Source organism: Herpailurus yagouaroundi, unplaced genomic scaffold (assembly GCF_014898765.1).
Source record: "Herpailurus yagouaroundi ecotype Mexico unplaced genomic scaffold, PumYag 221, whole genome shotgun sequence".
NCBI classification, from domain to species: domain Eukaryota; kingdom Metazoa; phylum Chordata; class Mammalia; order Carnivora; family Felidae; genus Herpailurus; species Herpailurus yagouaroundi.
Window position 1 is genome coordinate 10,072,646 of NW_024412452.1, and position 14,517 is coordinate 10,087,162.

The 14,517-nt window shown below is 49.2% G+C and overlaps 1 protein-coding gene across 5 annotated transcripts in view; it reads right to left on the reverse strand.

The window, feature by feature from the left end:
• The window catches only part of TET3 (tet methylcytosine dioxygenase 3), a 105,699-nt gene that overhangs the window by 48,811 nt on the left and 42,371 nt on the right, over positions 1-14,517 (reverse strand). For all 5 annotated transcript variants that reach the window (XM_040458500.1, XM_040458498.1, XM_040458499.1 and 2 more), the window contains one exon: positions 1,620-3,753. In XM_040458500.1, the coding sequence (XP_040314434.1) occupies positions 1,620-3,753 (2,134 nt within the window). The remainder of the gene's footprint in view (positions 1-1,619; positions 3,754-14,517) is intronic.

The following is a 14,517-nucleotide window of genomic DNA, read 5'->3' on the forward strand; positions in this document are numbered from 1 at the left end:
AGGTCATGACGTAGGCCGAAGACAGACACTTAACCAACTGAGCCACCCAGGTGCCCCTTAATATGTTTAGTAAGGACCAACTACGGCCTAAGCATTATGTAAGGTTATGTCCTACTCTGCAGAGGAAGAAATACCTAACAATGTACTAAGTAGCAGGCAGATGGGACAGATACACACCAAGGCAAAGAAAGAAAAGGGCAAAGGGAAGGGCCCAATTCCTATGATCAGAACAAGCCTCTCCAAAATGTTGAGAAATAAGGAGGCCCCCAAAGGCATCTCATTATTAAGATCCAAGAATGAACAGGGTTGGCCGTCGACGAGGCCACAATCCCAAAACATGTCTGTGAGCATTTGGCAGGACCCTCCACTTCTGTGCACTCTCAGACAGAACTATGGGGGCCAACTTGCCCTTGTTCCCCAGGTGATTCCTTGTCTGGACTACAGGAGTCTGGGGTAACTGGAGTGGGCAGGACAGCCCAGCTCCTCCTTCCTGACAAGGACACAGCATTCCAACTAGTCACACAATTGACCTAATATTAATTTATTTTAATACTCAGAGAACACAGACTTTTTGCAAGACTTGTTTTGTGTATCATAAAATCACAAGAATTTCAACATGCTCCTCACCAGCATCCATGTGCTTTTTGAGCAACACCTGAAACACATCTTTTACAGAACGCTTCATAAATAGCAGAGTCACAGCCTAGCATAGACCTGGGGCTTCCTGATAACGTCACTGACCTCCCGACACAGAAGCTCCCAGGAGCGGTCCTCGTAGCCTTCGCTGTGTTTTCACTGGAAGGCACGGCTCAGAAATGGACCAATTCCTCAGTGCTCTTACCCATTAGGTTTCAGCCACCACCTGATGCTAACTATGTCCAAACCCACAGCTCAGAGCTCTAGGCTTTCAGCCTACCCAAACTCATCCCTCCTCCAAGTATGTTTTTGGGGACCAGCACCACCAAGGTAGAGACCTGGGCTGTCCTAACCCCATACGTCCTCCTCCTGAGAGGCCCTCCACCCACCCGCTCTCTCAGTCAGGCCATTGTCATTTCTTGTTTGGCTCGTGACACCTTTCTTATAGGTTCCCCCACCAGGCAGGCTTTCTTCTTCACCACAAGCTAGAAAAGTCTTTCAGAAGCACAAAGTGACAGATCATTACTTGCTTTAAAACCCTCAGGAGGTCACTATTACCTATAAGATCAAGTCAGACTCCTGACCTCAGCTCATTATGTTGTGCAAGACCTGGCCCCTGGCTGCATCTCAGGCCACCTTTTGTTCCTACCCACATGTACTCCTCTCCTTTTGCTCCCCCTAGACCAAGAGCAGTCCAAATAAGCCCCACCCCCTCACAGCCACTAGGCTCAGGCCTCAACACACAAGGACCACCACCTCCTCTACGATGCCGTTGCCTCCATCTGGGCGACAAAGCGCCCATGCCCACCTCCACTGACATGCCCCATCACTGTCTGTTTCTTTCAATGTCTTTTCCATTAGCCTGTGAGCTCTTTTCTGTGTCCCCAGCCCTCAAGAGAATGACTCGCACACAGTAAACGTTTGCCAAACAACAGAATGAGCCCACCAGGCTTCGCCTTTCCCTGACACCCAGGTGGACTTACCGACACAATCGCAGGTGGGGAACTCAGCCTGGGCTCTCTTTGCAGGTGTGTCCAGCAGACTCTTGGTGGGTGTGTCCAGATACTTAAGAGGTGACTCCAGGAAGCCACTGAGGGTGGGTGTGAGTGGGTTCTCGGCCTTGGTGGGTGTGGCCTCCTGGCCTCCCTCCTCTGAATGGAAGCAGGTGGTTGAGAGTACAGTCACAGCCCCTGAAGACTCGATCTTGATTTGCTTGGGGGAACGGGTAGAAAAAGGACTCTCGGGGGCTGGGAGACATGTTGGCTGGTTCTCGGGGTCCTGAATGGGCACAGATGGGGGGCCGGGAAGCCCAAAGCTATCCCCGAATTCAGCTTCAAACTGCCGGATGAGCTCTTCCAGCTTGTCATCGGCAGGGGGAAGAGGGCCGGCAGAGCCCGGCTGCAGGGTCACCATGGGGCTAGGGGACCTCATTTCCTGAGTAGGGGGCAGCAGGCTGTCCCCGGAGGGACTAGGTGCAAATAGCGCAAGAGAAGGTTCTGGGGGCAAGGGGACAGCAGAGCCCTGTGAAGCTGGGACAGGGGCAGGTGGATGTGCCTGCGCATCCTCAGAGGCTGGGGACCTCAGCCCTTCCAGGACAATTTGCCGCAGAGGCGGGAAGAGAGGCTGTGCTTCCCGTGGCCTGGACTTCTTGATCTGAATGGGCTTCCGGACACTGGGCTTGATCCCAAGGGCGGCTTTCTCAGTTCCCACGAGACCTCCAGCTGGTGCCAGGGGCTTCTTCTTCTTCTCCTTGGGTGGTCTGTCTGGAGGCCGTGGGGCAGGTGAACTTGGTGGGGCCCACCAGCCCGGAGCAGGAGGCTCCGTGGGAGGGGGGAAGGAGCCATCGTGGGCCTGGTCCAGGAAAAGAGTGCGCTTATGGTGAAGGTGCTGCTGCAGGGCGGTCTGGGCCTTCTGGTGGGTGTCGGGCTCTGCGGGTGCGGCGGGAGCCTCCCTCTGGAGCATGGGGGATGGGGACGGGGCTGGGGAGGAAGAGGGCTCCTCCACCTTGACCTTGGGCTTGGTGGGCAGGGCCTCAGGCCGCTTGAATACTGACTGGATGTAATCACTGGCGCTGCCCAACAACTGCTCCAGTTCAGCCATGGGGTCAGGGCTTGGGCGGGGCATGGGCCAAGAGCTCCGTGGAGTTGCTGGTGGGGTATCAGTGCCCCAGGCTTCAGGAAACTCTGTCCTAGGAGTTGCTGGAGGGAAGGCAGGGCTATCAGGAGCAAAGGACGCGTGCTCTTCAGCGGGGACCACAGGCCACGAGGGAGCCCGGAGGTAGGACTGGGGAGACCGGAAAGGGGCAGGAGGGGACAAGGCCTCAGGGAGGGGGCAAGAAGCCTGGGAGGAGGAGTGGGAAGGCTGAGGGAGGGCAGAGGAGAGCTGTGTGAGGGCCTCAATGGCGATGGCTGTCTGCAGGCTGATGTTCTTTTCCTTGGCGATGCTCAGGGCACTCTGGGACAGGGGCAGGCCCTCTGGGGGAGGTATCTGGGGAACCTCAGAGCTGAGGAGTGGCCTGGTGCTGGGTGCTGGGAGGCCAGCCTCACCAGAAGGTAGAGTCCCAGGGAGCCTGGGCCGCTCTTCCCCTCCCTCCACGACCACAGACTTGATCTTCCCCTCCAGCCACTCGAGGTAGTCAGGGCATTCTGGGCCATCGCAGTTGCAGTTGGGCGGTTTCATGCCATGCCGAGCGAGGGCCAGGGCCGTCTGCAGTGTATCCAGGTCTTCGCTGCCAGCAGAGCAGCCCTCAGGCCCTGACCGGGGTCCCCTGCTGTTGTTCCCAGCCTCGCGACTCATCTCACGGTTGAAGGTTTCATAAAGCCGGGTGCTAAGGGCCCCATAAGAGGACACAGCTTCGGCCACAGCCGAAAAGGCCACCAGATCGTGGGCATCTTCCAGGCGAGCAGTGTGAGCTGGGCCTGGGGCAGCGTCCCAGTCGGGCTTCTGGTCTACTCGCCAAGGACCCCCAGTCCCCAGCAGACTGGGTCCAGCGGGTTCTCTAGCACCATTGACCGGCACCCCTGAGGCGCTTAGCTGCCGTGAGTCCCCATGGTACACTGGCCCTGAGTCCATCTGACCTGGAACAGGTCCATCAACTGGGCTGAGCTCTGAGCCTGTCTGAAGAAAGAAAGAGAGAGAGAAAAAGAGGAAAAAGATGAGCCATAATATTAGAAATGCACTGTCCTGCTTCACACCATTCAGATGCACACCTAAACCCTGCTTTTCTTGCAAACTCTGTCTCTGATACAGCTTGAACCTGAACTCATCTTCATGTCTCCTTTCCCAGCTAGCTGCACCAAGAAAAATGAAAGGTAGGTCTTTAAAAGGTCCTAATCCAGAATTCTGAATTCTGTCGCTCATATCCTTTTAGAGCCTAAGATCAATCACACTGACAAGGCTCCCCAGAAACCAAGCATTTATTAAGGAGTTCCCAAAAAGATCGTTAACTCTCAATAACCAAAGTGACACCAGGACTACACTGATTTTGGTTTTTGTCAAGAGAAAGCTAACCAAGCACACCAACTAGCAATATGCCATAAGTGTGCAGTGTGTGTGTGTACAGGGAGGGAGCGGGCAGCCTTTATGAACAAATGCAGCCCGGACAAGGGGTCAGCCACAGCTTTTCAGTGGGAAGGAACCCACAGTATTTTTTCTCTGCCTGTTACTGTCCTCACTTAAGCCCTGGCTGAGCTCTGAGAGCTGGCGACAAGATGACATTCCCACTCCCAGTCCCAGCCAGGCCCAAGGGAAACACTGATGATTGGACACTGCATGCGCTTAGCACCTCTTGCCGAGCCGGTCATGCCAGTAACAAGCAAGTTGCTATTTGGATGAAGATCCAGGCCTCTTCCCAAGCCCCAAACCACCCCTATACACCTGGTACCCAGCAAAGCACACAGAAGGGGGAGGGCATAAAAAGGAAGGAGCCAGGTGGCCCAGTCCAGCAACTTAAAAGCTGATACAAAAATGTGAAATTTAGTTTGCAGAATTCATCCCTCCAGAAAGGAAAGTTCTTCCTTACAACAGAATGCCAACAAAAAAATGTAGGAGGGATGGATGATGGATTTGGGAAGTCCTCAGTGGATGCTACAATTAGCAGGTGAAAGCTTGATGGGGCACAGGATATATACATGGTCTCAAAGTATTTCGTCAAAAATCACTGAGTTATAATAGTAAAGAGAAATCTGGCAGACATCACCTTAACCGAATGATCAAAGTTATCATCACCAATATTGCAACCAACATCATGAGATTCTTGATATGATACACTGAGAAGGTTATAACATCACTCACGCAGAACTCCAGCCAAAATGTACAACCTGAATCTCATTATGAGGAAACATAAAATAAATCCAAATTGGAGGGCATTCGAGATAGCACCTGGATTGTTTTCTTCAAAAATTTCAAAGACAAGAAAGACAAACATCTCTGCAAACATCTTCAGCTTACTGAAGACACAGGATGGTGAAATGCATGCTCATGGGTTAGATCTTGGACTGGGGAAAACAGCTTAAACGTACACCATTGGGACATGTGATGCAATTTGAATATGGATGTGGATAAGATCACACTGTGTCAATCTCGGTCTTCTTGACTTGGGATTATTTTACTGATTATGTAAAAGGATGTCTTTGTCCTTAGGACACGGACAACACACACTGAAGTATTCAGGGTAAAGGAACAGAGTATCTCTAACAATCTCAAGTGGTTCAGAAAAGTATTATATGCATATAAAAAATATACACATATAAAGAAAATGACAAAGCGAAATGTGAACCATTTTAGTATGTGGGAGTCCCAGGTACTTTTCTTGCAACCTTTCTATAAACACTAAAATAAAGTGTATTAAACAGAGGGTTAAAACGATACTAGTCCCCAGACTGTCAGACATGGCCATCCTGGGCTCCAAAGCAGTGGTGGGAAGGTGGGATTTGGGATCAGCCCTACGGGAGGTGAGCAGAGGCCCAGCCTACGGTTCCCACCCCATCCTCGTCATTGCTCCAACTCTGGTCACTAAGGACTCACATGCTTTTCCAACAGACTTTTCTGAGATTTGCACGTGTAATTCTCATTGCCGGGAATGCCCTGCCCAGCCTCTGTGGGGCCACTCTAGCTTATCCTCAAACACCAGCCCAATGTCACCTCCTCCCCGACCTGGTTGGCAGACATACCTGTGGCTCCTTCCCCCAGCCTCCCATAGCACCTTGTAGATGCCTCTATTAGCACTTTTCACATGCTCCTACTATTATTCAAGCAGCTGCCTCTCCCACCAGATGCTAGCTCCTTCAAGACAAAGTCCGAATCTTAACCACTTCTGCACCTCCTGCCCACAGCGGCTGCAGTAACACCCTCGCAGCCCAGGGAAAGGCTTCCCATCCCCCACTGGCCACAGACTAAGCTGCCTTTCCCTGACTATCTCTCCAAACGTGGAACTAGGAAAGAAACCTTTCCCTTAGGAATGTGGTTGATCACCCAGTAGTCCCTTCCCTCCTTCTCAAAACCTAAACTACCACGACAGCAAAGGCTACAAAGTCTGAAGTGGCCAAATTTTACACGCTTCTGTGTAAAAGACAGAAGGAGCACGCGTAACCCAGAAGAAACATGAGGGAGTAGCATGGATTTACAAAAACAGTGTCAGGAAGACTAATGCTGTGTGAGCTGAGGCTTCCCCAAAATGGTCAAGACAACTAAAAGGATTTAAAAAGTTATTTTTGGTTTGTGAATAAGAACAAGGAAGGGCTAGGCTGGCGCTTGTGCCTCTGAATTTCCTGGGAAAGAAAATGCTCTTCAGACCAAAAAGAGAAGGGCAGAGTGGACACAAAAAGGAAGGAAAGTAAAGCCAGGATGGGTGGGGAGATTTTAAGAAACTCTAAACTGCAGTTTCTCGGCCAGGGGATCCCACTGATCCATTCCTCAACACCTGCTGGTGATCCCGGAAGAAATATGCCGCCAGGAGAAGGTGTCTTCAGGCGAGAAAAGGGCAGGGATCATTCCCGACTTTAGTCCACTGAGCGAGGTCTGCCCCAGTAAGATTTCTGAATGGGTGACTGAGGAAACGAACCACAAAGAGCCAGGTTCACCAAAGGCCATCAACATCCAACTAATCTGCTTTTGTGTCCTATGGTCATCGGACCAGGGGATGGGGAGACATCCTGCCTTACAGGTCAGAAACTCAAGCAAGCAAGGCAGTTCAAGGGCTGCAGGCCAAATGAGCCACAGATCTGTTTTGTTTGGCCTACACAGTATTTTTATTTGTCTTTCCAACACTAAAAAAATAATAATCAAATTTTACACGAAACCCAGATTATCTCAAAGGTCCACACTTCACCCGGCAGAAGAGCAACAGCTACCACTCCAGGTCACGCCCACACTCTCCATCTGACACTGCTTTCTTGAAACCAAGGCCAGGGGTCAGAGGTTACCTATTAATTGTCTGAATTCATGATCACTTCATTCGTTTGTGTTACTTGCCAAGCCCTTGCAGGCATTTGCACTTGTAACTTGGGCTACAGATGTTGAAGTTTCCTAAGATCTGCCATGATCCCTTCGTGGGCCAGAGAATTAATTACAGGGCCAGACAGGCTGGCTCACCACTGGCAGGATGACTACACTCAAACTCAAGTGGTGTATCAACTGGAGGGGGAAGGTCTTTAGTGGTCTGCCACAGGCCCCTGTCCTCAGAACTGTCCTGTTCAACATATTTATCAAGAATAATAGAGAAGGCACACTTATTAAACAGTCAAATGTTGAAAATAAGACGGATAGAGACAGGTTGACTGACAGGACCTGATGCCAAAAGGTCAACAGGCTGGAGAGAGAGAAAAAAAAAAATCTAACAGGGTAAACAGGGTCTTATACTTAGGCCCCAAATCATGTATGTGCAAATCAAAGATGGCAGCACTGCACATAAAAATGTCTTCGGACGGGGCACCTGGGAGTCTCAGTCGGTTAAACGGCTGACTTCGGCTCAGGTCATGATCTCATGGTTTGTGAGTTCGAGCCCCACATCGGGCTCTGCGCTGTCGGCTCAGAGCCTGGAGCCTGCTTCAGATTCTGTATCACCCTCTCTCTCTGTCCCTTCCCCCCTCAGGCTCTCTCCCTGCCTCAAAAAGTAAATAAACATTAATAAATGGTGTTTAAAAAAAATGTCTTCGGAATCAGGAGAGGTGAAAGACTAGCTGATGATACACGCAAAGTGATCATTTGGCAACTTCAATTTTTTTTTTAACGTCTATTTTTGAGGGAGAGAGTGAGACAGCACAAGTGGGGGCAGGGGGAGACAGACACACAGACACACACACACACACAGAATCCAAAACAGGTTCCAGGCTCTTGAGCTGTCAGCACAGAGCCAAACATGGGGCCTGAACTCATGAACTGCAAGACCATGACCTGAACCAAAGTCAGACACTTAACCGACTGAGCCACCCAGGCGCCCCATGATTTGGCGGTTTCAAAAGGTCTTATAACTCGGGATTTTTTCCAACTTCTTTACTACAATCCACAGTAAGAAATGCATCTTACAACATGACCCATTATGCACTTACATATATGACAAGTTGGACAGATATTTCCCCTTACTAGACACACAAATGCCTCCCTCCCTCTCTCTTTCTGGCAGGTTGCAACCTTGTAAATTGATTTTATAGTCCACTAGTGGGTTGCAAGCCATAGCTGGACACATACACAGCCATAACCTGACTGGAGCAGGACCCACAGCACAGGTACTGACAGCCCCACTCTGTCCACCCAGTCCCTTCCTGACCTAGGATTTCCCTTGGGGCTACCCCTGAGGGGGCACAGAGCAGAGCAAGCCAGGCAGTTCAAAACCATAGAGGAACCCTTTGGGTTCTAACGAAGATAAATTCATGAAAGTCTTTAAACATCTGAAGTCTGTCAGTACACTGTTTCGAGTGACTTTAAGCTTTAGAGAAGTGAACTTAGGCTCAACTTAGGCAAGACTTAAAAATTTTTTTTTAACATTTATATATTTTTGAGAGAGAGCGAGAGAGCGAGAGAGAGAACGCAAGCAGGGAAGGGAGCAGAGACACAGAATCTGAAGCAGGCTCTAGGCTCTGAACTGTCAGCACAGAGCCCAACACTGGGATCAAATCCACCAGCTGGGAGATCATGACCTGAGCTGAAGTCTGAGGCTTAAACAACTGAGCCACCCAGGTGCCCCTAGGGAAGACTTTTAAAACTTAGAGATGCTAATGCACTGAATCTTGTCCCCCCTAACAACCAGGAGGCAGCAAGTCCTTATCAATGGAGACTTGAAAAAGGAACAAGACAGTTATCAGGCGATTACTGGCAGAGAGGCAGGACAATGCTGGAGGGTGGATGCTAGTTGAGGCCGTTCCAAAATCTCAGTTCAGAAATACCCCAGCTCTAAACCCTTCCAAGCTCTCTCTCTCAATCCTTGCTCCCCTCTGGGCTCCAGCAAGTGCCACTCCAAGGATGTTCCTCAGTGTCTGCTTTTTGTCTGGACCTCTCAACCAACCTCCAGCTGGCTCCAACCTCTGAGATGTGTTACAAGCCGAGAGAGAGCCAGCTTGTCTCAAACAGAACTGAACTCCTCTCCCCACCTACAACAGCCCCTTTTCCAATTTCCTATTCTTGCCGGCATGCTTACGCTCGCCAATGTTCCTAACCCCAAAGTCACCCGTGTTCTTCCAGTGTGCCTGGTCACCAGACCCAAACAATTCTAAGTGAGAACACCTCTCTGTTCTATCTCCTCCCTCCCCATTCCTGCCCCAATTTGAGCCTTGGTGTGTGTGCACACTTCCGAATTGCCAACCTGCCAGTGTCCCCTTTAAGCAACTCTATGTGCCCCCAGCCCCCACCTCAGCCACTATCTCTGTTGCTGATGATGTCTCACCTTCCCTCAAGACTCCCAGCACACTCTCAGGCCCAGCCACTATGCTGTGAGGTAGCCCAGGCCACATGCAAAGGGTACCTGCAGGTGTCTGAGCTGACATTATGAGAAGTCCCAGCCAATAGCTGCATCACCTGCCAAATGTGTGAGTAAAGGAATCCTTCAAGGATTTGAGCCCAGGGGTCAAGTTACCTCCAAGTTTTGAGCCTCCCCAGCTGAGGCCCTAAAAACATCAAGGGCCAGAGCCAAGCTTCCCATGCCATATCCTCCCTGACTTCCGAATCCAAGGGCTCCATGAGCATAATAAAATGATTACTTTATGCCACTAAATTTTGGGGTGGCATTAAAAACCAGACTGTATTTCAGGAACATTAAGACGTTTATAAGTGAAAAAAGACAGACTATAAACAAATGCCCCAAAGCATATGAGTGCTGTGAAAACAGTGTGGAACCCAGGGTGGGGGGTCACTTCTATCTGGGCGGGTGAACAGGGGAGTCAGGAAAAGTCTCACTTTGAGGGCACCTGGCTGGCAAAACTACTCTGCAAAGCTATTCCTGTCCCAAATTTACAGATGAAGAAACTGAGGCTCAGAGAGTTTAAGGAACTTGTCCATGATGCACAGGTAACAGGAAATAAAGCCAGAATTTAGAATCAGGTCCACCTGTCTCCATGCTTCCTCCTTGGAGGTGTTCAAGTGGGAAGCCATGGCAGACAGGCTGTGGAGGATTCAGACACCTGTTGGGAGAATTAATTGTATGTTCATCACCATCTCTCCCAGCCCTGTGGTCCTTGATCTCAAGGTCATGAGTTTTGAGCCCCAAGTTGGGCATAGAGATTACTTAAAAAAAAAAAAAAAAAAAAAAAAAAAGATCTCAACTCAAAGTAACCTTGGGGATAGGCAGGTATTTTGGAGGAGGGGGAGGAGAAGGAATTCCTGGAGGAGGGAGAAGCATATGCAAAAGCACAGATTCCTGAGAAGGCCTGCAGGCCCAGGGAAAGGTTAAGCTGGGGAGCACTGCTTGAGCACGAAGTGTGGTGAGGACAGGCCTGTGGCTCACTGCAGAACTGATTTACCTTTTAGGAGGGGCAACCAAATGTCCCCGGGGAACTCAGACTGTAGGCTACAAGGCCGGCGGCCTAAAGACCAGTTAGGAGACGACACCAGGGTAAGGGCCTGAACTGAGTAAGGCAGCAGCAGGGAGATGAAGATGAACGACAGTGATGGGAAGAAATGATTAAATGTAGGGGCAAGAAACGGAACCAAGCGCCCCTGATGAAGTCCTTCTTCACCAGTCCTGCCCACCACAGGGTATGAACCAGACCCCACAGTCACCATGCACAGCCACCTTCTGTTGGGGGATCTCTTCCTGGGAGTATGACCAAGTACACTGCAAGCTCCTGCACTAAAGCTTCCATCACACCTTCAGAACCTGGCAGAGTACTCAGTAGATGTTCAGAAAGATCTGCTGCTTCTTCCTCCCAGGAGCTGGCAGCTAGTAGCCTTGAAAAGAGGGTCTGTGAAGCTCTGGGCAGAGCCGGCGGCGGCTCCTCTACTGGGCACCTGGCAACAACGTTCACACTATAGACGCCCGTGAAGCTGCCAGTGCCGTCAGGAATACCTGGTCATAAGTGACTTAGGAACCTGACAACTCATCTTGGAACAGCCTGCCCCAACTCTGCCCTCCAGAGAAAGGCCCCCAAAAGTGGGCCCCTTCTTATGGCCTCTTTCCAGGTATAAAACCTCACCTTGGCCTCCACATACCTACCTTACCCAGTCCGTTCCCTGCCTCACAGTGTGACTAGCAAGGCTCTGACCCATCCCAAGCTCAGCCTTGTCCAAGCTGGGGGTGCCCCTCAATGGGGGGACAACAGGGGCTTGTTACTACAAGACAGACTAAATCCCCTTCTCAGATCCAAGAAGAGTCTTAATCCCTCACCCCACTTCATGAAGACTTGCCAAGTGCATCCAGCATTGCCAGCCCATCCTCATGATTCTAACCCTGAGGGGACCCAGGTCTCCCTCCAGTGGTCTAGGAACCAACCTCTATTGGGATTGGTCCCTGTACCCTGCCTAGTCGGGATTCCCAAGATTCCTCCCACCTCCCCCTTTTACAGCCAACTCCTTCTGCTCCCAATTCCCCATAGCTGGTCCCCCAGACATCTGCAGGTATTCAACAACAGCCCACCCTCCCCACCTGAGGGGCTCCAGAGAAGTATGAAACCACATCCCCAAACATCTCATTTTGTCTAGAACACAGGGAGAGCGGCAGAAAAATACTACATTTTTCCAAGTCTTTTCTGACTCGTAGACTATCAATACACTGAAACCAAATCAGCAATCCCCTATCAAAGGAAACAGAAGGAAGGAAGGAAGGAAGATAAAGACTACCATCTTGAGAGATCAAAGTCCTCGTTGACCATACCATCTCAGGGCCTCTAGGAAAGGAGGAGTCATAAGAGGCACAGAGTCCAGAGGGTTTTCTGCTGGCCGTCAGCACTTACACACCATGTTAGAAGAAACCTGTCTGGGAAGGTGTATCCAGCCAGGATGAAAAAGTCTGCAGTCAATAAAGGCCAGTGGCTGGGAGGTAGGGCGGGTCTAGGGTGCATCCTCTACGGTGGAATCTCCAAGAACGAATTCTCGTGGGATTCCAAGACAGTGGTGGCCACTCCCCACCCAGCTGGCCAGTAGACCCCACCCAGCACTTTCCCGCCTCTGCCAGCAGCTCAGCTCCTCTGCCCTCCAGCAGCTGTTCAGGGGGTTGGACTTCCCAGCTCCGCCCTTTCCCCTAGTCCTAGAGGTGGGCAGCCAAGCCCTTCCTCCCCTCCCCCAATGTCTCATTGCACAGGGGCTGTATTTATGGCACGCTCCGTCTAGAGGTGATCAATTATTCATCTCTTAAGAGGATTCTCCCCTCCCGGGATTTACTGATGAAACAAATCTGTGAGTGGGAAAGGAGACTTTCAGGGGAGCCCTTTCAGGGGATGTGCGTGCGTGCGTGCGTGTGTGTGTGTATACACTGGCTAGCCCGGTCCCATGTCTGCACTCTCCACACCAAGCTCTCTGCAAACAGCAAATCTCGGGAGTTATGTCTAACTTCTGGAGACTGTCATGTATTGGCAAAGGGTGTTCCTGTATGAGGTGGGGGGAGGCAGTGGCTCTTGTGGTTAGTATGTACGTATCAATAAAACACTTTAAAATCTAATTTTTTTTTTCCTACTACAAATTGGATACAGATGCAGCAGATCTCTCAATGGCTGGGATGATGCTTGGGAAAAAGCTGAATTAGACTTGATGACCTCAGACCTAATTCCCTGAGCTCACCATATCTGGCAGAAGCACAGGCTGTCACTGTTCATGCCCTCTGCCCCAACAGTAATCAATGTGGTTTCAGGGAAGAAAGGAAGAGAAACTAGGAAAAGTCTAAGGACTCTGATGGAACACTTTTAGACGGGCTGAGCATCATGCTAATCACTACCCCCTCACTTATTTCCTCCAATCATCATAAACTTCTACAAGATAGAGATGTACCTCCACAGATGAGGACCCTGAACACAGAGAGCCTAAGTAACTTTCGCAAGATCACAAAGCAATCCAGAAGAGCACAGCGATTTTTAACCATTAAGTATTCCTAATCTCACTTCAGGAAATGTAAACAAAATAAGACAATTAAAGAAACAAAAAAGTTACATGTGCCAAAGATTTCCCCTGAAGCATTAACGGTAAAAAATTACAAATACCTTAAGTGTCCCAACAATCGGGGATTGGTTTTAAAGTGCTTTGTTAGTTCTTCTTCACAAAAAGAAAATGGGGAATAAACATATGAAAAAAAAAATACTCGACTCCATTAGTAATCAGAGAAATACAAAATAAGACCGCTGTGAGACTCCATTTTATATTCTCTATATAGCATTTAGTTTCAGCTTAATTCTGCTGGTATACACTAGAGAAAAATCATCAATGTCCAATCATTCCTAGTCTCACCGGCTATTTTTTTTTTAATATTTTGTCTTTTAAGTAGTGTTTTTTTAGTGTTTATTTTTGAGACAGCGAGCGAGAGAGTGAGTGAGTGGGGTAGGGCAGAGAGAGAGGGAGACACAGAATCCGAAAGCAGGCTCCAGGCTTTGAGCTGTCAGCACAGAGCCTGACGCAGGGCTCGAACTCATGAACCGCAAGATCATGACCTGAGCCGAAGCGGGACAGATGTTTAACCGACGGAGCCACCCAGGTGCCCTTCACTGGCTATTTCTGAAATAAGTACTGGTACAATGTCCATAGAATATGTTGTTATTTCTTTTATGAATACTTGTCTTAGGCCTTTTCTTCCACATGGCAACCTTTCTTTGGAAAATAAAGTACATAAATATTCATTCTTTCATCCTAATTGTTATTCTGTACATGTATTAGCATGCCTCTTTAGTTTACTTAGGGTAGGACAGAATGCTAAGCTATCACTTGAAGTACAATCTTGGTTAATTGGAATCTAGCTTACTCTTATTTTAATAACTTTATTTTAATAAAATGAACAAGATCTCAAAATGAAGGAAAAAAAGACTGTTTAATTCATATTTTGCCCTCACCAGTTACTAGCTGTGTGAACTTCCACAAGTTAGTTAACCTGTGTCTCATTCCTTTATCTGTAAATCTGGGGTTAAAAGTTAACCTCTCTGTGCCTTTGTTTCCTCATCTGTATATCAGGGGTTAATAACAGTACCTAACCTCACAAGGTTGTCATGATTAAACAAATTAACACGTGAAGAACACTTACAATAGTACCAGGTACCTAATAAGTCCCATGAAAGGGTACTTTTGTTTCACACGAAGTGCTGGTGGGGTTTAGCAGGAATTTTTTTTCTCACACACCACTAGTAGAGGGCAAAACAGAAGAACCATTTTGGAAAGGTTTGTGGTGTTTCTTTTAATGTTAAACATACCCATACCCCATCATCTTGCAATTCCACTCCCAGAGAAACTCTGCACACATGCATCAGGAGATGTGTACTC